This window comes from Gobius niger, assembly GCF_951799975.1.
Source record: "Gobius niger genome assembly, chromosome: 24".
In the NCBI taxonomy this organism is placed as follows: Eukaryota; Metazoa; Chordata; class Actinopteri; order Gobiiformes; family Gobiidae; genus Gobius; species Gobius niger.
In genome coordinates, this window is record NC_136875.1 from 15,242,666 (window position 1) to 15,266,759 (window position 24,094).

The following is a 24,094-nucleotide window of genomic DNA, read 5'->3' on the forward strand; positions in this document are numbered from 1 at the left end:
TAGCAGCAGTAGTAGTAGTAGTAGTAGCTGTCGTAGTGGTAGTAACAGTAGTAGCAGCAGTAGTAGTAGTAGCAGTAGTAGTAGTAGCTGTAGTAGTAGTAGCTGTAGTAGTCCTGCAGCTTGTTTTGTTTCCTGACTGGAAAACTCGATAAGTGAATCATGTTTCTGAGAAAAAGGTCAAATCCCGAGAGAGAGACTCGGAAACAGCTGTGGACTCGGACCAGGATCAGGACCAGGACCAGGACTGGGCTCCAAACGCTGAGCCAGTTCCTTCCTCTGACTCTCCGGGACGTTTGGACGATTGTGGGCAGAGTGAGAGAGAGAGAGAGAGAGAGAGGATTCCCACAGATTAAAACCCAGAGGCGTCACTTTATACTCGAGTAGTGTTTGTCTCTTTCACCTCATCTGTAAAGCGTCTTTGTGTCCCCTGAAAAGCGCTATATAAGACTTATGCATTATGATTATTATTATTATTCACCTGTAAAGACTCGGGGCCAGATCTTGTGGCTGGCTCAGTCCGTGCGCGGCTCTAAACGCAAAACGTGGTGCACGCACGATCTTGCATGTGGCGCAGGTTTTGCGCTAAAGGCTGCGCCACTAGGGAGAGGGCGTTATTTAAGAAAGAGAGGCGACTGAGGCGTGGTTTATTACTAGCAGCACGATTGAAAACAAAAGCGAAATTGCCTTGAAAAGTCTGTTTGAGCGTCGGTTACGCACGGGTTTACTTTGATAGATCAACGCGCACCTAACACCAAAACAACAACAGTTTTCCATAAATAAACCACACGTGCCTCAAGTGCCACAACACCAGGTCTGATCTGAGTTTTAAGGAGACGTTTCCATCGTGTGTCAGTCTTTACCTCCTGATGATGCTCCTGTAGCCACAGCTCAGTCCAAAAGAAAGAAGCACATTTTACAGGGCACAGAGAAACTATTTTTTTCTTTTCCCAATTCTTTTCCCAATTCTGATTCTGCCTTGTTTTTGGGAAATCCCCTTAACTCCCGCCTGAACCGAGCACAGTTTCTCCAGTTCGGCTTTACCCCAATCCAAAAGCTTCTGGAAAAAGAGGTGAGAAAATAGCAACAAAACTGAGACGAAAACAATGATGGAAATGTGACAAAAAAGTGAGAAAACATTGATGAAAAAATTACAAAAATGTGAGGAAAAAATTGACTAAAAAATGACAAAAATGTTACAAAAAATACAAAAATATGATACAAATTTGACAAAAAAAGTGACAAAAAATTGATGAAAAAATGAAAAAAAATGTGATAAATATTTGACAAAAAAATGACCAAAATGTAGCAAAAAAATGACTAAAATTTGATTAAAAATTGACTTAAAAAATGTGATAAATATTTGACCAAAAAAAATTAAAAAATGTCCATAAATAAACCACACATGCCTCAAGTGCCACAACACCACGTCTGATCTGAGTTTTAAGGAGACGTTTCCATCGTGTGTCAGTCTTTACCTCCTGATGATGCTCCTGTAGCCACCGCTCAGTCCAAAAGAAAGAAGCGCATTTTACAGGGCACAGAGAAACTATTTTTTTTCTTTTCCCAATTCAGCCGCTCCTGAATCCTGCAGCTGTAGCGCAAATGTTCCAACACGCATTGCACACGTTACGCGTGTACAAGAGAACCCCCCCCCCCCTCGCAACCCACCGCCTCCCGCAGGTCTGGGGAAAGCATGGGGAGGGGGCGACACCACAACATCGCAATGTGAGTCTGTCCCCCCTCCTGTCCTGCCCACTTTTTGCTCCAGGTCTGACACTGAAGATTGCAAGGAGCGCCACCCGTCTGCGCAGTCGTCTGCTCTACAGCCTGCGCCATGAACCACAAGATCTGGCCCTCAGACTCTTCCACCTGTGTCGACTCTTTCCCCTGTGTGCAAAAAAGTGACAAAAATCCAGCAAAAAAGTGACAAAAATCCAGCAAAAAAGTGACAAAAATCCAGCAAAAAAGTGACAAAAATCCAGCAAAAAAGTGACAAAAATCCAGCAAAAAAATGACAAAAATCCAGCAAAAAAGTGACAAAAATCCAGCAAAAAAGTGACAAAAATCCATCAAAAAAAATGACAAAAATCCAGCAAAAAAGTGACAAAAATCCATCAAAAAAGTGACAAAAATCCATCAAAAAAGTGACAAAAATCCATCAAAAAAGTGACAAAAATCCAGCAAAAAAGTGACAAAAATCCAGCAAAAAAGTGACAAAAATCCAGCAAAAAAGTGACAAAAATCCAGCAAAAAAATGACAAAAATCCAGCAAAAAAATGACAAAAATCCAGCAAAAAAGTGACAAAAATCCAGCAAAAAATTTACTAAAATCCAGCAAAAAAATGACAAAAATCCAGCAAAAAAGTGACAAAAATCCAGCAAAAAAGTGACAAAAATCCAGCAAAAAAGTGACAAAAATCCAGCAAAAAAGTGACAAAAATCCAGCAAAAAATTTACTAAAATCCAGCAAAAAAGTGACAAAAATCCAGCAAAAAAGTGACAAAAATCCTGCAAAAAATTTACTAAAATCCAGCAAAAAAATGACAAAAATCCAGCAAAAAAGTGACAAAAATCCAGCAAAAAAGTGACAAAAATCCAGCAAAAAAACACAAAAATCCAGCAAAAAAGTGACAAAAATCCAGCAAAAAAACACAAAAATCCAGCAAAAAAACACAAAAATCCAGCAAAAAAGTGACAAAAATCCAGCAAAAAACAATTCGGTTCAGGTGGGAGTTAAGGGGTTAAAGGTTTATTTCCCGACTCTTTAACCTCATAACCCCCGCCTGAACCGAGAGGATCTTATTCCTCACGTCATCAGATTTTTTGGTTGGGTATTCAACTCATTTTTGTAACTTTTTTGTCATTTTTTGTCACATTTGTATCAAATTTTTGTCATTTTTTTTAATCAAGTTTTTGTCATATTTTTGTCACATTTTCATCAATTTTATTTCAAATTTTCGTCAATTTTTTATCACATTTTTGTCATTTTTTTGTCATTTTTTGTCACATTTTTTATAAATTTACACTCTCCACCTTACCACTCTTTCACCTGTGTCGACTCTTTCCCCTGTGTCGACTCTTTCACCTGTGTCGACTCTTTCCCCTGTGTCGACTCTTTCACCTGTGTCGACTCTTTCCCCTGTGTCGACTCTTTCTCCTGTGTCGACTCTTTCCCCTGTGTCGACTCTTTCACCTGTGTCGACTCTTTCACCTGTGTCGACTCTTTCCCCTGTGTCGACTCTTTCTCCTGTGTCGACTCTTTCCCCTGTGTCGACTCTTTCACCTGTGTCGACTCTTTCACCTGTGTCGACTCTTTCTCCTGTGTCGACTCTTTCCCCTGTGTCGACTCTTTCACCTGTGTCGACTCTTTCACCTGTGTCGACTCTTTCTCCTGTGTCGACTCTTTCCCCTGTGTCGACTCTTTCACCTGTGTCGACTCTTTCACCTGTGTCGACTCTTTCCCCTGTGTCGACTCTTTCACCTGTGTCGACTCTTTCCCCTGTGTCGACTCTTTCTCCTGTGTCGACTCTTTCCCCTGTGTCGACTCTTTCCCCTGTGTCGACTCTTTCACCTGTGCTGACTCTTTCACCTCTCTGTGGCCTGTGAAAGTGTGGATTACGCCTCTAATGGAGCAGTGCTGGATTACGCTGGATTACGGCTCTTTCACCTGAGCCCCGCCCGGATTAGCGCGTCCGATATGAATATGACACGGAGATTAAAGCACAGATGGGCGAGCGAGAGCAGCTTTCAGGCTTTATGATCTCTGTGATTACACCGACCAAAACACTCTTTATATTTCAGCTTTTTTATCACAGTTACGCTGAAACCAAGGCACAGAATGTCATTAAAACATCAGCGGATAAATCGATATAAAAGGTTTAAATGTGTGGGTTTGTTTTGTGATATTTTAGTTACAAAGATTTGCTCAGAGGGATTTAGGATCTGGTTTAGTTTTTTAAATATCTGTAATTATTCTGATTCCGCCTTGTTTTTGGGAAATCCCCTTAACTCCCACCAGAACCGAGCACATTTTCTCCAGTTTGGCTTTACCCCAATCCAAAAGCTTCTAGAAAAAGAGGTGAGAAAATAGTGACAGAACTGAGACGAAAACAATGATGGAAATGTGACAAAAAAGTGAGAAAACATTGGTGAAAAAGTGGCAAAAATGTGATACAAATTTGACAAAAAAATTACAAAAATTTGACAAAAAGATGTGACTAAAATGTGATAAAAAATTGACGAAAAAATGACAAAAAATGTGACAAAAATGTGATAGAAAATTAGCGAAAAGATGATGAAAAAGTTACAAAAATGTGACGAAAAATGACCAAAATGTAGCAAAAAAATGACAAACATTTGATGAAAAATTGACAAAAAAAGTACAAAAATTTGACAAAAAAATGTGATAAAAAATTGACGAAACAATGATGAAAAAATGACGAAAAAGTTACAAAAATGTGACCAAAAAATGACCAAAATGTAGGAAAAAAATTACAAACATTTGATAAATATTTGACAAAAAAAATACAAAAATTTGACAAAAAATGTGACAAAAATGTGATAAAAATTTAACAAAACAATGACGAAAAAATGACGAAAAAGTTTCAAAAAATGTGTCCAAAAAAATGACCAAAAGTAGCAAAAATATGACAAAAATGTTACAAAAAAATACAAAAATATGACAAAAAATGTGACAAAAATGTTATAAACAATGATGAAAAAATGACGAAAAAATGACAAAAAAGTTAAAAAAATGAGTTGAATACCCAACAAAAAAAATATGGAAAAAAAATCTGATGACGTGAGGAAAAAGATCCTCTCGGTTCAGGCGGGAGTTAAGAGGTTAAACTAACTTATATTTGAGCAGCATCAGCTTCGTGGTTGTATAAGCTACGCGGTGGCGGAGTGATCTGCGAGAAAATAGTCCCTCAGGTCAGTTTTATTCCAAGCTCTATGGACACAGACATTTATATGGTTAGTCTGGTGTTATCAGTGATTTGTCTCAGGTGCTCTGTGGAGCGGGTCACACTGTTTTTAATGCAGGCTAGCTGATACCATAGACATGCACTAGCCTAGCACTAGCCTAGCGCCACGAAACTCTTCAAATATAAGAACTGCATGAATTACAAAAAGAAATATCTCCAGAAATCAGCAACACTCTGGACTGGTTTCTCTGACGTTCCTCCAGCCTGATGGAGCCGAGTTCCTCTGTTTTGTCACCGTTTCTGCTGCGTCTCCAAAGTGTCAGAGTGAATTAGCTGAAGATCTGCAGCTCATGGAAACCGAGACTTTATCCTTAAACACATCAGCAGATGTGGAAGCAGAAGGTTCCAGTCTGAGGTCACGGACCTGCAGGCGTATTTTTACTCCATCAGCCTCAGTGCAGAGGAATCCTGATCCGTCTCCTGCAGAATCTGGATCTAGTCCATGGAGATCACTGGACCACGGCCTGGAAACAGAAACACAAAACAAACTATACGTGTCAGTGTGAATCAGATCAATCGCTCAGATCTGAGGGATTCCATTCTGTCGCGGAAACTGTCAATTTGATTTAGAAGCTCCTCAGATGCTTCAGACCTGTTCCTCTCTATGTGTTCCTCTCTGTGTTTCTGACCTGTTCCTCTCTGTGTTCCTCACAAGATGTTTCTGACCCGTTCCTCTCTGTGTTCCTCTCTGTGTTCCTCTCTGTGTTTCTGACCTGTTCCTCTCTGTGTTCCTCTCTGTGTTTCTGACCTGTTCCTCTCTGTGTTCCTCACGAGATGTTTCTGACCTGTTCCTCTCTGTGTTCCTCACATGTTTCTGACCTGTTCCTCTCTGTGTTTCTGACCTGTTCCTCCCTGTGTTTCTGACCTGTTCCTCTCTGTGTTCCTCAGGAGATTGTTTCTGACCTGTTCCCCTCTGTGTTCCCCTCTGTGTTTCTGACCTGTTCCTCTCTGTGTTCCTCTCTGTGTTTCTGACCTGTTCCTCTCTGTGTTCCTCAGGAGATGTTTCTGACCTGTTCCTCTCTGTGTTCCTCACATGTTTCTGACCTGTTCCTCTCTGTGTTTCTGACCTGTTCCTCCCTGTGTTTCTGACCTGTTCCTCTCTGTGTTCCTCAGGAGATGTTTCTGACCTGTTCCTCTCTGTGTTCCTCACATGTTTCTGACCTGTTCCTCTCTGTGTTTCTGACCTGTTCCTCCCTGTGTTTCTGACCTGTTCCTCTCTGTGTTCCTCACGAGATGTTTCTGACCTGTTCCTCTCTGTGTTTCTGACCTGTTCCTCTCTGTGTTTCTGACCTGTTCCTCCCTGTGTTTCTGACCTGTTCCTCTCTGTGTTCCTCAGGAGATTGTTTCTGACCTGTTCCCCTCTGTGTTCCCCTCTGTGTTTCTGACCTGTTCCTCTCTGTGTTCCTCTCTGTGTTTCTGACCTGTTCCTCTCTGTGTTCCTCAGGAGATGTTTCTGACCTGTTCCTCTCTGTGTTCCTCAGGAGATGTTTCTGACCTGTTCCTCTCTGTGTTCCTCAGGAGATGTTTCTGACCTGTTCCCCTCTGTGTTCCTCACGAGATGTTTCTGACCTGTTCCTCTCTGTGTTCCTCACAAGATGTTTCTGACCTGTTCCTCTGTGTTCCTCTCTGTGTTTCTGACCTGTTCCTCTCTGTGTTCCTCAGGAGATGTTTCTGACCTGTTCCCCTCTGTGTTCCTCACGAGATGTTTCTGACCTGTTCCTCTGTGTTCCTCAGGAGATGTTTCTGACCTGTTCCCCTCTGTGTTCCTCAGGAGATGTGGTGGACGTTTACCAGCGTGAGTTCCTGGCACTCAGAGACCGGCTGCACTCGGCGGAGCAGGAGAACCTGCGGAGATCTAAAGAGCTCAACCTGGTCCTGGACGAGATCAAGAAGGCGATCGCGGAGAAGCAGGCGCTGAAGGACCTCAACAGGACCTGGGCCAGTCTCTCGGGTAACGGGGGCGGGCACAGACAGGGGCGGGCACAAAAAGTTACAAAAACGGACAAAAATGTGATAAAAAAATGACAAAAAAATGACAAAAATGTGTTAAATATTTGACAAAAAAATGACAAAAATTTGACCAAAAAATGACAAAAAATTGATAAAAAAAAATTGATAAAAATGTGACAAAAAATTTGACAAAAAATGACCAAAAAAAATAACTAAAAACATGACAAAAATGTGATAAGTATTTAACAAAAAATTACAAAAAATTGATAAAAAATTGACGAAACAATGACGAAAAAAATGACGAAAAAGTTACAAAAATGTTACAAAAAAATGACAAAAATTTGAATTAAAAAAGTGACAAAAAAAAGTGACAAAAAAAAGTGACAAAAAAAAAAGACCAAAAAAAGACCAAAAAAAAGACCAAAAAATGACAAAAAATTTAATTAAAAAAGTGACAAAAAAATGTGACAAAAAAGACCCCAAAAAAAGACCAAAAAAAGACCAAAAAATTACAAAAAATTGACAAAAAATGTGATAAAAATTGACGAAACAATGAAGAAAAAATTAAGAAAAAGTTACAAAAATGTTACCAAAAAAATTACAAAAATTTGATAAAAAATTGACAAAAAAATGATAAAAATGTGACAAAATGTTACAAAAAATATGATACAAAAAAGTTACAAAAATGAGTTGAATACACAGACACAGACACGGGGGTTCTGACGCCCTCATGTTCCTCATGTTCCTCATGTTCCTCGTGTTCCTCATGTTCCTCGTGTTCCTCATGTTCCTCATGTTCCTCGTGTTCCTCATGTTCCTCATGTTCCTCATGTTCCTCGTGTTCCTCATGTTCCTCGTGTTCCTCATGTTCCTCATGTTCCTCATGTTCCTCATGTTCCTCGTGTTCCTCATGTTCCTCATGTTCCTCGTGTTCCTCATTTTCCTCGTGTTCCTCGTGTTCCTCATGTTCCTCGTGTTTCTCTTCTCAGAGGAGACCCGTCTGAAGCTGTGGAACGTGAGCAGCAGTAAAACCGTCCTGCAGCTTCCCTCCATCCTCCACCACCTGCCTCACCTGCAGCACCCGGAGAGCCTGCAGCCCGCCGTGCTCGTGGGCCAGGGGCGCACCGGGGGTAAGGAGCCACCAGGGGGCGCTGGACCTCCTGCTCAGCCCTCGAGTTTGACCTGGGTTTCCTCTGAAGTTCACACAAGCTAATACACGAGCTAACACACACAAGCTAACACACATGCTAATACACAAGCTAACAAACACGCTGACACACACGCTAACACACGCTAACACACAAGCTAACACCCAAGCTAACAAACACGCTAACACGCAAGCTAACACACAAGCTAACAAACACGCTAACACACAAGCTAACACACAAGCTAATACACGAGCTAACACACATGCTAACACACACGCTAACACACAAGCTAATACACGAGCTAACACACAAGCTAACACACACGCTAACACACAAGCTAATACACGAGCTAACACACATGCTAACACACACACTAACACACAAGCTAACACACACAAGCTAACAAACACGCTGACACACACGCTAACACACATGCTAACACACAAGCTAACACACAAGCTAACACACAAGCTAACAAACACGCTAACAGACACGCTAACACACAAGCTAACACACATGCTAACACACAAGCTAACAAACATGCTAACACACATGGTAACACACAAGCTAACAAACACGCTGACACACACGCTAACACATAAGCTAACACACACACGCTAACACATAAGCTAACACACATGCTAACACACAAGCTAACACACATGCTAACACAAGCTAACAAACACGCTAACACACACAGGCTAACACATAAGCTAAAACACACGCTAACAGACACGCTAACACACAAGCTAACACACATGCTAACACACAAGCTAACAAACATGCTAACACACATGGTAACACACAAGCTAACAAACACGCTGACACACACGCTAACACATAAGCTAACACACACACGCTAACACATAAGCTAACACACATGCTAACACACAAGCTAACACACATGCTAACACAAGCTAACAAACACGCTAACACACACAGGCTAACACATAAGCTAACACACATGCTAACACACATGCTAACACAAGCTAGCAAACACGCTAACACACACACGCTAACACATAAGCTAACAAACACGCTAACACACACGCTAACACACACGCTAACAAACACGCTAACGCACACGCTAACACACACGCTAACAAACACGCTAACACACAAGCTAACAAACATGCTAACACACAAGCTAACACACACAAGCTAATACACAAGCTAACACACAAGCTAACACACAAGCTAACACACACAAGCTAACACACACACACTAACACATAAGCTAACACACATGCTAACACACATGCTAACACAAGCTAGCAAACACGCTAACACACACACGCTAACACATAAGCTAACACACACACCCTAACACATAAGCTAACAAACACGCTAACACACACGCTAACACACACGCTAACAAACATGCTAACACACAAGCTAACAAACATGCTAACACACAAACTAACAAACATGCTAACACACAAGCTAACAAACATGCTAACACACAAGCTAACAAACACGCTAACGCACATGCTAACACACACGCTAACAAACACGCTAACACACAAGCTAACACACACAAGCTAATACACAAGCTAACACACAAGCTAACACACAAGCTAACACACACAAGCTAACACACAAGCTAACACACACAAGCTAACACACACACACTAACACATAAGCTAACACACATGCTAACACAAGCTAGCAAACACGCTAACACACACACGCTAACACATAAGCTAACAAACACGCTAACAAACACGCTAACACACACGCTAACACACACGCTAACAAACATGCTAACACACAAGCTAACAAACATGCTAACACACAAGCTAACACACACAAGCTAATACACAAGCTAACACACAAGCTAACAAACACGCTAACACACACAAGCTAACACACACACGCTAACACAAAAGTTGACACACAAGCTACCACACACTAACACAAAAAAAAAAAAAAAAAAAAACTAACACACATGCTAGCACACACACTAACACACATGCTAGCACACACACTAACACACATGCTAGCACACACACTAGCACACAAGCTAACACCAACATGTTTTCCCCCCAATTGTTTTTGCCCAATTTTCTTTTTTAATTTCACTTTTTTAGGTTATTTTTATGTCTAAAACCTAAATGTTTCAAACCTTCTGCTGATTCTTCCCAGCTTTACTCCTCCTTCCCCTCTTTCCAAAAACATCTGCCTCTGACCAGCCACAGTCACATGACACAGCCCGGCGGTCACATGACACAGCCCGGTCACATGATCTGTCTGGTCCCGTTAGCTCAGTCTGGAGCCGCTCTATAAATAACCCCCTTCCCTCCTCCACCTGCCCCCCGGACCTGCAGCGACCCCGATCCCGGATCCTGAGCTCTGTCCCGGGGAGACGCTGCAGACGCCCCCGTCCCCCCCCCCCGACCCCCCCACCCCCGTCCGCCGCATCTCTCTCCCCACTTTTGTAGGTCTTAGCTTTCAAATGAGCTGTGATTCCCTCGAGGCGCTGAGACGTTTTTGTTTGTTCAATCCCGACCATTTTCCATGATATCTGTCGCACCGCAGCGTGTTCTGTGTTTTATCTGTGGACACAGGCTGTGGCTCATTTGAAAGCTGAGACTCTCAGCTCTCTGTAGGTGAAAACAGTTTAATTCCATGTGCCGTCGGTTCCTGAGAAATCTAAGCTAAACAGAGGCTAGTTTCTGAGATAATTAGTGTTTTATGAAACACTCTCCTTTCTGATTAACTCCTCTCTCCTTGTCTCCTCTCTCCTCCGTCCTCCTCTCCTCACGCCTCTCTCCCCCTCTCTCCTCCTCTCTCCCCCTCTCTCCTCCTCTCTCCTCCTCTCTCCTCCTCCTCTCTCCCTCATCTCCTCCACGCCTCCTCTCTCCTTGTCTCCTCTCTCCTCCGTCCTCCTCTCCTCACGCCTCTCTCCCCCTCTCTCCTCCTCTCTCCTCCTCTCTCCTCCTCTGCCCCACAGTGTCCATGGTGCTGGGCGTCCCGAGTGTGAAGAGGGAGGTGCACTCGTACCTGCCGGACACGCCTCTCTCTCTCTCTCTCCTCTCTCCTCCTCCTCTCTCCTCCTCGTCTCCTCCTGACCTCACGCCTCCTCTCTCCTCTGTCCCGCAGTGTCCATGGTGCTGGGCGTCCCGAGTGTGAAGAGGGAGGTGCACTCGTACCTGCCGGACACGCCTCTCTCCTCTCTCCTCCTCCTCTCTCCTCCTCTCTCCTCCTCTCTCCTCTCTCCTCCTCTCTCCTCCTCTCTCCTCTCTCTCTCTCTCTCCTCCTCCTCTCTCCTCCTCTCTCTCTCTCTCTCCTCTCTCCTCCTCTCTCCTCCTCTCTCCTCTCTCCTCCTCTCTCCTCCTCTCTCCTCTCTCTCTCCTCTCTCCTCCTCCTCTCTCCTCCTCGTCTCCTCCTCGCCTCACGCCTCTCTCCTCTGTCCCGTAGTGTCCATGGTGCTGGGCGTCCCGAGTGTGAAGAGGGAGGTGCACTCGTACCTGCCGGACACGCCTCTCTCCTCTCTCCTCCTCTCTCCTCCTCTCTCCTCCTCTCTCCTCCTCTCTCCTCCTCCTCGCCTCACGCCTCTCTCCTCCTCTGCCCCGCAGTGTCCATGGTGCTGGGCGTCCCGAGTGTGAAGAGGGAGGTGCACTCGTACCTGCCGGACACGCCTCTCTCCTCTCTCCTCTCTCCTCCTCGTCTCCTCCTCGTCTCCTCCTCGCCTCACGCCTCCTCTCTCCTCTGTCCCGCAGTGTCCATGGTGCTGGGCGTCCCGAGTGTGAAGAGGGAGGTGCACTCGTACCTCCCGGACACGCTGACGTCCCTGATGTCCGAGCTGTCGCCGGCGGAGAGAGAGGACTGTGTCATCGTGGTGCTCGTCGCCGAGGTGGGGAGGGGGTGAGACGGGGGGAGGAGAGGGGGAGACGGGGGGGGGAGAGGGTGAGACGGGGGGAGGAGAAGGTGAGACGGGGGGAGGAGAGGGTGAGACGGGGGGAGGAGAGGGTGAGACGGGGGGAGGAGAAGGTGAGACGGGGGGAGGAGAGGGTGAGACGGGTGGAGTACAGGTCCTTAAGGGAGGGGAGAGGGTGAGACGGGGGGAGTACAGGTCCTTTATGGAGGGGAGAGGGTGAGACGGGGGGAGGAGGGGGTGAGACGGGGGGAGGAGAGGGTGAGACGGGGGGAGGAGAAGGTGAGACGGGGGGAGGAGAGGGTGAGACGGGTGGAGTACAGGTCCTTAAGGGAGGGGAGAGGGTGAGACGGGGGGAGTACAGGTCCTTTATGGAGGGGAGAGGGTGAGACGGGGGGAGGAGGGGGTGAGACGGGGGGAGGAGAGGGTGAGACGGGGGAGGAGAGGGTGAGACGGGGGGAGGAGAGGGTGAGACGGGTGGAGTACAGGTCCTTAAGGGAGGGGAGAGGGTGAGACGGGGGGAGTACAGGTCCTTTATGGAGGGGGAGGGTGAGACGGGGGGAGTACAGGTCCTTTATGGAGGGGAGAGGGTGAGACGGGGGGAGTACAGGTCCTTAAGGGAGGGGAGAGGGTGAGACGGGGGGAGTACAGGTCCTTAAGGGAGGGGAGAGGGTGAGACGGGGGAGTACAGGTCCTTTATGGAGGGGAGAGGGTGAGACGGGGGAGTACAGGTCCTTTATGGAGGGGAGAGGGTGAGACGGGGGGAGTACAGGTCCTTAAGGGAGGGGAGAGGGTGAGACGGGGGGAGTACAGGTCCTTTATGGAGGGGAGGGGGTGAGACGGGGGGAGTACAGGTCCTAAAGGGAGGGGAGGGGGTGAGACGGGGGGAGTACAGGTCCCGGGTTCGATTCCCACCAGGACGGGGCCTTTCTGTTTGGAGTTTGCTTGTTCTCCCCGTGTCTGCGTCGGTTTCCTCCAGGTTCTCCGGTTTCCCCACCACTAAAAACATGTACAATAGGTGAATCCTCCAGCGAGCTGATCCTGACCTCCAGCCTGGCTCCACTGCTCCTCACGAGGCGCCTCCTCGAGGGGCGGGTTAAACGCTGAGGACACATTTCCCTACGGGGACAATGAAGAAACAAACAAATGTCCTTAATGGAGGGAGAGGCTCTGCAGATGTTCTCCGCTCCTCCTACTTTGAAATTCAAAGATAAATCCAAAACATCTGGCGTGTTTATAGGACGGCCTGTAGTAGAATAATATATAAAGTATATTATTAATATATAAAGATATGTAAAGGACGGTATCGGATCAGTATCGACCAGGATGAAGAGTCAAAGGGCAGATCAGGGCATACTTAATATAATGTTCCTCCTGCTGTTCCTCCTCCTCCTGCTCCTCCTCCTGCTGTTCCTCCTGCTGTTCCTCCTCCTGCTGTTCCTCCTGCTGTTCCTCCTGCTGTTCCTCCTGCTGTTCCTCCTCCTGCTGTTCCTCCTGCTGTTCCTCCTGCTGTTCCTCCTGCTGTTCCTCCTGCTGTTCCTCCTCCTGCTGTTCCTCCTGCTGTTCCTCCTGCTGTTCCTCCTGCTGTTCCTCCTGCTGTTCCTCCTCCTGCTGTTCCTCCTGCTGTTCCTCGTGCGTCGACTTTAGTTTGGCTTTAGCTCCGGCCCACAATAGCCGCGTGTCTCGGGGCGTTGTTGGTCCGGCCTGACCCACATTAGCTCCGTGTCTCCCTGTTCACTACACGTGGAATTCACAAAGGAGCTTTCTACAAACCCCAATCCAAAAGCTTCTGGAAACAAGGTGTGAAAATAGCAACAAAACTGAGACGAAAACAATGATGGAAATGTGACAAAAAAGTGACGAAAAATTGATTAAAAAATAGCAAAAATGTGACCAAAAAATGACAAAAAAATGGACAAAAAATCGATTAAAAAAGCTCACAAAAAATGACAAAAATGTGACAAAATTTGACAAAAAATTACAAAAAAATTACAAAAATTTGATAAAAAACTGACGAAAAAATGACAAAAATATAAAAGAAATTGATAAAAAAAATGACGAAAAAATTACAAAAATTTGATAAAAATTTGATAAAAATTTGACAAAAAATTTGACAAAAAATTTGATAAAAATTTGATAAAAATTTGACAAAAAATGAAAAAAAAATAAAGAAATTGATAAAAAATTGATTAAAAAAACCGGACAAAAATGTGATAAAAATTTGACGAAAAAAATGACGAAAAAAATGACAAGATATGGCAACTTTTGGAGGTTTTTAATGCAGGCGACGAGTTACCATAGACATGCACTAGCCTAGCACTAGCCCAGAACTAGCCTAGCACTAGCCCAGAACTAGCCTAGCACTAGCCCAGAACTAGCCTAGCACTAGCCTAGCACTAGCCTAACTCTCTCCGTATAATCCGCAAGTTTCTCTAGTGTTTTGAGTGACTAATCAGCAAACAAGAAAAACATCACAAACGATTCTTGATTTTCCTTCTGGTCTCGGGTCTGAAAGTGTGTTTGTGTTGCAGGCGGATCCGCAGTACGCCAGCTCTGTGGCCGAGAACCTCCGCAGCCTGTGAGTCTTTTACCCCAGATCCACACTTTGGTCAGGCTTTAAAGGGGGGGTATTATGTAAAATGTACTTTTTCAAGCTTTCCATCCTGTTATTCTGTCACTCCCTCATTAAAAACATGCCTGAAGTGTTGCCTTGGCACATTCACGTATTTCTGAGTAATCTGTAAAAACTCTGATGGCGGCCATTTTAGGGATAGGTTTGAGATGAGATGATTTTGAGGAATATTATGACCCAAATCAGAGATCAGACGCCTGTTACAATACATAGAAATGTGAAAAATACTGTCTTAGCAGAGCAGCCTTTAAGGTCATAATCGTAAAAGAATAATCATTGCAAAGGAAGACATGCTTTAACCCCTTAACTCCCACCTGAATCGAGCACATTTTCTCCAGTTTGGCTTTACCCCAATCCAAAAGCTTCCGGAAAAAAGGTGAGAAAATAGCAACAAAACTGAGACGAAACCAATGATATAAATGTGACAAAGAAGTGAGAAAACATTGATGAAAAAGTGACGAAAATGTCACAAAAATGTCACAAAAAATGACCAAAAATTTATTGAAAAAAAAATTGACGAAAAAATTACAAAAATGTGACAAAATGTTCAATTTTTTTTTTTTTTTTTAAATGATAAAAAATTGACAAAAAAAATTGCGAAAATGTTCCAAAAAACGAAAAAAATATATATATATATAAAAAATTGACGAAAAAATGAAAAAATGTGACACCAAATGACAAAAAAAATTACAAAAAAATGACAAAAATGTGACTAAAATGTGACAAAAAAATTGATAAAAAATGTACGAAAAAAAATTAAAAATGTGACCAAAAAAAATGACACAAATTTGATGAAATATTGATGATTTTTTTTTTTAATTGACAAAAAAAATTACAAAAATGTGATAAAAATTTGACAAAAAATGACTAAAAAGTTACAAAAATGAGTTGAATTCCCAACAAAAAAATGATGGAAAAAAACTCTGCTGACGTGAGGAAAAAGCTCCTCTCGGTTCAGGCGGGAGTTAAGAGGTTAAAACAGCCCAAACTCTCTTTGTGCTGTTTATTCTCTGAGATGAATCCAGGAAGTGACTCTGGCTCTTTCCCCACGCTCATTCACTCACACTCACATGTTTGGTATCCACGTGTAGCACGAAAGGCTGTGATCCAAATATGGTCATTTCCTTTGTGGGAGACAGTTTTGGAAAATAAATGTTGCAGATCTAATCCCTGATTTATTGAGCTTTAACTCAAAAAAGGAGGAATTAGATTTGTTTTCCTGCTAACTAGTTTCTCCCAAAACTGAACCAGATCCAAAATCCCTCTGAGCAAATTCTTATGTTACAAAACAAAACCACACATTTAAACCTGGCTCTGTTTTTGCAACACATTTTTCCTGTTAATTTAAAGCAGAAGTTTCACATTAATCTCACTGTGATGATCCTCTCTTTAAAAGTCCTGAATGTTCCTTAAATGTTCCTTAAATGTTCCTTAACCTCTTACCCGCCTTAATGCATTGTCCTCAGTTCAGCTTTACCCAAATCTTAAAGCTTCTCGATTGGAGAGCAACATCGTTTCTCATTTGAAAGCTAAGATTTACAAAACTGATCGGAATTGTTTTTTTTTTGGGGGGGGTCCAGTTTTTTCTTAGTTTTTTTTCTTAGATTTTATTTTCTTTTTTTCTTTATTTTTCTTTATTTTCTTTATTTTCTTGTTTTTCTTTGATTTTTTTTCTTGGGTTTTTTTTTCTTTGTTTTTCTTTTTTGTTGTTTTTTTCTGTTTTTTTTCTTTGATATTTTTTCTCTTATTTTTTCTTTGTTTTTTTTCTTTGTTTTTTTCTTGTTTTTTTTCTTTGTTTTTTTCTTTGTTTTTTTTCTTTGATTTTTTTTCTTTGATTTTTTTCTTGTTTTTTCTTTGTTTTTTTCTTTTTTGTTTTCTCACTTTTTTTCAAGTGCTTTTGTGCCTTTTTTGTGTCGCTTTTTTGCCGTGTTTTTGTCTCTATTTTTCACCTTTTTTCACTCACCTTTGTTTGTGTGTTTACTTTATGTGTCCTCTGCACGGCCCAACGCAGAGAACTTCTAGAATTCATTTGTTTAAATCCAAACTGGAGAAAAGTGCTGGGTTGAGGCGGTGATAAAAAGGATAAAAGCTCCTAAATGCTCCTGTGTCTCATCTCCGTTTCTCGTGTCTCTCGTCGACAGTTTCCCGGCGGAGATCCAGTCCGGTCTGCTGGAGGTGGTCTCTCCGTCCACTCACTTCTACCCGGACTTCTCCAAACTGCGGGAGTCGTTCGGCGACCCCAAGGAGAGGGTGAGGTGGGTCGAGAGCATGTGACCCGACGTGACCCCTGACCTCGGGGATCACGCGCCGCAGTCACGGGTTCGCTTTCAATAAGTGGATCTCTGTGTTTGGAGACTTTAACCCTGAGGTGTTTTTTTTACAAAGAAAAGAGAGTTTGTTTCTGAGCCAAAGCCTGAGCAGCAGCGCCCTCTGCTGACGGGAGGCAGTGTTACATGGAGCTCTTCTTCTTCTTCTTCTTCTTCTTCTTCTTCTTCTTCTTCTTCTTCTTCTTCTTCTTCTTCTTCTTCTTCTTCTTCTTCTTCTTCTTCTTCTTCTTCTTCTTCTTCTTCTTCTTAAAAAGCAGCGATAAACTTGTCTTTGTGATGATTTTACTTTAACCTCTTAACTCCCACCTGAACGGATCCCGTTTTCTCCAGTTTGGCTTTACCCTAATCAAAAAGCTTCTTGGGGAAAAAGCACCAAAATAGCCACAAAAAATTAGAAGAAAACAAGGATGTAAACGCAACAAAAACGTGACAAATATTCAACAAAAATGTGACAAAAATTCAACAAAAATTCAACAAAATAGCAACAAAAATGTGACAAACAATGATGGAAATGTGACAAAAACATTACAAAAATTTGACAAAATGTGACAAAAAAAATTACAAAAATGTGATGAAATTTAACAAAAAATGACAAAAAAAAGGACCAAAAAAACGACGAAAATTTGATAAAAAATGGATGAAAAATTGACCAAAAAAAATAAAAAATGTGATAAAAAATGTTTTTTTTATCTCGGTTCAGGTGGGAGTTAAGAGGTTAAATCTACTTGAATTTAGAGATTAAATCTATAGTTTGAGGAGATTTGGTCTGGCCAGATCCTGATCCAGATCCTGATCCTGATCCTGATCCTGATCCAGATCCAGATGATTGTGTGAAGTAACTGAGGTGTTTGTGCAGGTGGAGGACGAAGCAGAACATGGACTACAGCTTCCTCATGATGTACGCTCAGTCCAAAGGAACCTACTACGTCCAGGTCAGAGCTTTGTGTACATGTTGTCCTGGTTGTTTCTGTACGTTGTTTCTGTACGTTGTTCATGTACGTGTTACTTTCTCGTCTCCGCAGCTGGAGGACGACATCGTGGCTCGTCCAAACTACTTCACCACCATGAAGAACTTCGCGCTGCAGCAGCCGTCAGAGGAGTGGATGATCCTGGAGTTCTCCCAGCTCGGATTCATCGGTGAGACTTTGAGAGAGGAGAGAGAGAGGAGGAGAGAGAGGAGGAGAGAGAGGAGGAGAGAGGACAGAGGAGGAGAGAGGAGGAGAGAGGAGGAGGATAGGAGGACAGGTGGAGGAGATCTCCATGAGCACTCACTCTCTTGTTCCTGTAGGGAAGATGTTTAAGTCGGTGGACCTGCCGATGATCGTGGAGTTCATGCTGATGTTCTACAAGGACAAACCCATCGACTGGCTCCTGGACCACATCATGTGGGTCAAAGTCTGCAACCCTGAGAAGGACGCGGTGAGTCTCAGTCCGTCAGAACCACACTCAGGGTCTGCAGAGCTTCACCTTCACCTTCACCTGTCCCTCAGAAACACTGCGACCGACAGAAGGCCAACCTGAGGATCCGCTTCAAACCCTCGCTGTTCCAGCACGTGGGCGTCCACTCCTCCCTGGCCGGGAAGATCCAGAAGCTCAAGGTACAGCTGGAGTGTTTATGTCAGGACCTGGACCTGCTCAGACCTGGTTCTGCTCAGACCTGGTTCTGCTCAGACCTGGTTCTGCTCAGACCTGGACCTGCTCAGACCTGGTTCTGCTCAGACCTGCTCAGACCTGGTTCTGCTCAGACCTGGACCTGCTCAGACCTGGACCTGCTCAGACCTGGACCTGCTCAGACCTGGACCTGCTCAGACCTGGTTCTGCTCAGACCTGGACCTGCTCAGACCTGGACCTGCTCAGACCTGGACCTGCTCAGACCTGGACCTGCTCAGACCTGGTTGTGTTTCAGGACAAGGACTTCGGGAAGCAGAACCTGCACAAAGGCCACATAAACCCGGCGGCCGAGTTGAGCTCCAGCCTGAAGACCTACCAGCACTTCACCCTGGAGAAGGCCTACCAGGGCGAGGACTTCTTCTGGGCCTTCACGCCCGTGTCCGGGGACTTCATCCGCATGCGCTTCTTCACGCCTGTGCGCGTCGAGAGGTTTGTGCCGTGACTCCGCCCCCTCTGATACATGACTCCACCCCCTCTGATCCCTGACTCCTCCCCCTCTGCTCCACGACTCCGCCCCCTCTGCTCCACGACTCCACCCCCTCTGCTCCATGACTCCACCCCCTCTGATCCCTGACTCCGCCCCCTCTGATCCCTCAGACCAGGATGAATCCCCTGGCACATTTCCTCCAGTTAGGCTTTACCCAAATCTAAAAATAGCAACAAAAATAAGACAAAAAAGCAGGAAAACAGAGAAATAGATAAAAGAAAAAAGGGAAAAAAGGAAACGTTGATGGTTTTTTTCTTTTCTTTTTGCCATTTTTTTGTCTTATTTTTTCATTTTTTTCTTGTATTTTCGACACTTTTTTCTTTTATATTTGACACTTTTTTCTTTTATTTTTGACACTTTTTTCTTGTATTTTTGACACTTTTTTCTTGTATTTTTGACACTTTTTTTCTTTTATTTTTGACACTTTTTTCTTTTATTTTTGACTCTTTTTTTCTTTTATTTTTGACACTTTTTTCTTTTATTTTTGACAATTTTTTCTTTGATTTTCGACACTTTTTTCTCATATTTTTGACACTTTTTTCTTGTATTTTTGACACTTTTTTCTTGTATTTTTGACACTTTTTTCTTTTATTTTTGACACTTTTTTCTTGTATTTTTGACACTTTTTTCTCGTAATTTTGACACTTTTTTCTTGTATTTTTGACACTTTTTTCTTGTATTTTTTTCACTTTTTTTCTTGTATTTTTTACACTTTTTTCTTGTATTTTTGACACTTTTTTCTTGTATTTTTGACACTTTTTTCTTTTATTTTTGACACTTTTTTCTTGTATTTTTTTCACTTTTTTCTTGTATTTTTTACACTTTTTTCTTTTATTTTTGACACTTTTTTTCTTTTATTTTTGACACTTTTTTCTTGTATTTTTGACACTTTTTTCTTTTATTTTTGACACTTTTTTTCTTTTATTTTTGACAATTTTTTCTTTTATTTTTGACACTTTTTTCTTTTATTTTTGACATTTTATTCTCGTATTTTGACATTTTTTTGACGCTTTCTTTTATTTTCCCTATAAAAAAAGAGAAAAAAGAGGAAAAAGAGGAAAAGCAAAAAAAAAAAGGTACAAAACGGTAAAAGAGTCACTGAGCTCAGAGGACATGAGGTCACTCTTACACCTGAAACACGGCATTACCCAAATCTAAAAACCTCATGAAAGAAATGTCAGAATAAAAACAAAAAAACAAGGTTGAAAGTGAAACAAAAAACGGCAACAAAGCGAGAAAAGGATTCATGCAGGTCTTAGCTTTCAAATGAGACGCTCCACAGGCCTCTCTCTGTAGATTTGGGTAAAGCCGGACTGTGGTGTTTTGCAGGTTCTTCTTCCGCAGTGGGAACATCGAGCATCCGGGAGACAAACTCTTCAACACCACGGTGGAGGTGCTGCCCTTCGACGTGAGTTAAACTCCGCATGTGGCGCCCCCTGGTGTCGTGAGTCTGTTCTCCGCATGTGGCGCCCCCTGGTGTCGTGAGTCTGTTCTCCACATGTGGCGCCCCCTGGTGTCGTGAGTCTGTTCTCCGCATGTGGCGCCCCCTGGTGTCGTGAGTCTGTTCTCCGCATGTGGCGCCCCCTGGTGTCTCCGCATGTGGCGCCCCCTGGTGTCGTGAGTCTGTTCTCTGCATGTGGCGCCCCCTGGTGTCGTGAGTCTGTTCTCCGCATGTGGCGCCCCCTGGTGTCGTGAGTCTGTTCTCCACATGTGGCGCCCCCTGGTGTCGTGAGTCTGTTCTCCGCATGTGGCGCCCCCTGGTGTCTCCGCATGTGGCGCCCCCTGGTGTCGTGAGTCTGTTCTCCGCATGTGGTGCCCCCTGGTGTCGTGAGTCTGTTCTCCGCATGTGGCGCCCCCTGGTGTCGTGAGTCTGTTCTCTGCATGTGGCGCCCCCTGGTGTCTCCGCATGTGGCGCCCCCTGGTGTCCGCCGGAGTCATTGTCATGTGATCATGTGATGTCGTGCAGAACCTTCAGGCTGAGAAAGAGGCGTTAACGGACGGGAAGGAGAAATCACCAAAGTACCAGCGCACAGAGGACGGCTTCTACAGGATAGGTCAGTACTGCAGTACTTTTACACACAGTACTACAGTGCCTCTCGAAAGTATTCATACACCTTGAACTTTTGCACATTTTGTCACGTTTACAACCCTAAACATAAAGATTTTATTTTGATTTTTTTACTGAACGTCCACACACAAGTAACAGACGACTGTGAAGTGAAAGCAAAATGATACATGATTCTGTTGTTTTTCAATAAATAGAAAAGTGAAAAGTGGGGCGTGCATAAGTATCATACAGTATTTTCTGAGTGCATTAAATCGCCTTTAAAACATTCCTAATGACTCCAGAATGTTCACACCTTGGCCTAACGGTTAAATAGAGGCACCTGTGTGTAATCTACTCTCAGTATAATTTCAGCTGTTCTTTCAGGCCCTCAGAGCTGTGGTCACTAAACAACATCATGAAGGTCAAGGAGCACCAGAGAGGTCAGGGATAAAGCTGTGGAGAAGTTTAAAGTAGCGTTAAGTTATACAAAGATTTCCCAAGATTTGAACATCTCCCGGAGCAACTGTTCAATCCATCATTCAGAAATGGAAAGAGTAAAACACCACTGCAGACTTACCAAGGCGTGGTCGTCCACCTAAAATATCAGAGCGAACAAGGAGAACACTGGTCAGAAATACAACCAAGTGTCCCATGATAACTCTGGAGGAGCTGAAGTCGTACACTATAAGTCGTATCTACACAAATCTGGCCTTCATGGACGAGTGGAAGAAGAAAGACATTATCGAAAGGAGGCCATAAGAAATCCAATATGGAGGACACAGCTCCATGTGGAAGAAGGAGCTTTGGTCAGAGGAGAGAAACGTTATGTATGGAGCAAACCTGACACTGCTCATGGTCCTGAGTGCACCATCCCCAGTGTCAGATATACGGGGGGGGAGCATCATGCTGTGGGGCTGCTTTTCCTCAGCGGGGACTGGGGAGATTGTAAGAATAGTTGTGAAGACGGAGCCAAATACAGAGACATTTTGGAGGAAAACCTGCTGGAGTCAGAAAGAGAACTGAGGCTGGGGCGGAGCTTCACCTTCAGCAGGACAATGACCCTAAACACAAAGCTAAATCTACAATGGAATGGTTCAATAAAAACATATTAATGTGTTAGAATGGCCCAGTCAAAGTCCTGACCTAAATCCTATTGAAAATCTGTGGAAAGATCTGAAAACTGCTATTCACAAACGCTCTCCTTCTAATGTGACAGAGCTTGAGTTGTTTTGTAAAGAGGAATGGGCTAAAATGTCAGTCTCTACATGTGCAAATCTTGTAGAGTCAAACCCCAAAAGACTTGTGCTGTTATTACAGTAAAAGTAGGTTCCACAAAGTATTCATTCATCTGTATGAATACTTATGCAAGCCCCACTTTTCACTTTTCTATTTTTTGAAAAATAACAGAATCATGTATCATTTTGCTTTCACTTCACAGTTGTCTGTTACTTGTGTGTGAACGTTCAGTAAAAAAATCAAAATCAAATCTTTATGTTTAGGGTCGTAAACATGACAAAATGTGCAAAAGTTCAAGGTGTATGAATACTTTCGAGAGGCTCTGTATGTAAACCAGCGACAGCCCGGCTCACGCTGCTCTTGTATTATGTTCCTGTACGATGTTCCTGTACGATGTTCCTATACGATGTTCCTGTACGATGTTCCTGTACGATGTTCCTGTACGATGTTCCTATACGATGTTCCTGTACGATGTTCCTGTACGTTGTTCCTCTGCTTCAGCCTGGTTCCATAACGGCGTGTGTGAGGGCGAGGTGGAGCCGTCCTTCGGGCCCCTGGAGGCCGTCAGGCTGACGGTCGTCACCGACTCCCCGGTCTGGGTCATCCTCAGCGAGGTACGAGAACACAGACTTACCCTCCACTGCTCAGCTTTATCCAAATCTACAAGCTTCTCCACTGGAGCTCACAGCCTACAGTCCAGATCAACGCCTCATTTGAAAGCTAAGACTTAAACGGATCTTTTTCCTGGCATTGTTGCCGTGTTTTCATCCATTTTTGACGTTTTTTTTTCTTTTCTTTTTGCCATTTTTTTCTCTTATTTTTGACGTTTTTTTCTCGTATTTTTGACACTTTTTTCATTTATTTTTGACACTTTTTTCTCATATTTTTGACACTTTTTTCTCGTATTTTTGACATTTTTTTCTTGTATTTTTGACATTTTTTTCTCGTATTTTGACACTTTTTTCATTTATTTTTGATGTTTTTTTCTCGTATTTTTTACGTTTTTTTCTTGTATTTTTGACATTTTTTTCTCGTATTTTGACACTTTTTTCATTTATTTTTGACGTTTTTTTCTCGTATTTTTTACGTTTTTTTCTCGTATTTTTGACATTTTTTTCTCGTATTTTTGACACTTTTTTCATTTATTTTTGACACTTTTTTCTCGTATTTTTGACACTTTTTTCTCGTATTTTTTACGTTTTTTTCTCGTATTTTGACACTTTTTTCATTTATTTTTGACGTTTTTTTCTCGTATTTTTTACGTTTTTTTCTCGTATTTTTGACATTTTTTTCTCGTATTTTTGACACTTTTTTCATTTATTTTTGACACTTTTTTCTTGAATTTTTGACACTATTTCGTGACGTTTTGTTGCATCTTCGTCACACATTTTTCCCTCTGTCATCGTTTTGCTTCGTTTTCATCCTTGTTTTTCCGCTTTTTCAAGAAGCTTTTAGATTTGGGTAAAGCCAAACTGGCGTGAATGTGCTCGGTTAAGGCGGAGGTGAAGAGCTTAAGCTGGACTTTGTTTTTTAACCTGACACGTGTTTGTGTTTTTCCCAGATTTTCATTAAAAAGGCCGAATGAAGAAGCCCCGCCCCTTTTCCCCTGTTTTTATGAAGATTACCTCAGAGACTCTCACAGAGCTCCGCCCACTGGTCACTCTGCGCCGCTGCAGCCGCCGGGTCACGGGCAGAAGGAGGAGGAGGAGGGAGACGTTTTAAAGCAGAACTCTG

At 43.2% G+C, this 24,094-nt stretch overlaps 1 protein-coding gene across 1 annotated transcript in view; it reads left to right on the forward strand.

Moving 5' to 3' along the window:
* mgat4b (alpha-1,3-mannosyl-glycoprotein 4-beta-N-acetylglucosaminyltransferase B) overlaps positions 1 to 24,094 on the forward strand; it is a 49,955-nt gene extending 25,861 nt beyond the window's left edge. Inside the window, exons 2-15 of the mRNA XM_079582317.1 lie at positions 6,757 to 6,936; positions 7,925 to 8,065; positions 11,806 to 11,939; positions 14,492 to 14,538; positions 16,734 to 16,847; positions 17,776 to 17,851; positions 17,942 to 18,056; positions 18,208 to 18,338; positions 18,410 to 18,517; positions 18,826 to 19,019; positions 20,407 to 20,485; positions 21,044 to 21,131; positions 22,862 to 22,974; positions 23,922 to 24,094. Coding sequence (XP_079438443.1) covers positions 6,757 to 6,936; positions 7,925 to 8,065; positions 11,806 to 11,939; positions 14,492 to 14,538; positions 16,734 to 16,847; positions 17,776 to 17,851; positions 17,942 to 18,056; positions 18,208 to 18,338; positions 18,410 to 18,517; positions 18,826 to 19,019; positions 20,407 to 20,485; positions 21,044 to 21,131; positions 22,862 to 22,974; positions 23,922 to 23,945 — 1,544 coding nt within the window. The 3' untranslated portion in view covers positions 23,946 to 24,094. The remainder of the gene's footprint in view (positions 1 to 6,756; positions 6,937 to 7,924; positions 8,066 to 11,805; positions 11,940 to 14,491; positions 14,539 to 16,733; positions 16,848 to 17,775; positions 17,852 to 17,941; positions 18,057 to 18,207; positions 18,339 to 18,409; positions 18,518 to 18,825; positions 19,020 to 20,406; positions 20,486 to 21,043; positions 21,132 to 22,861; positions 22,975 to 23,921) is intronic.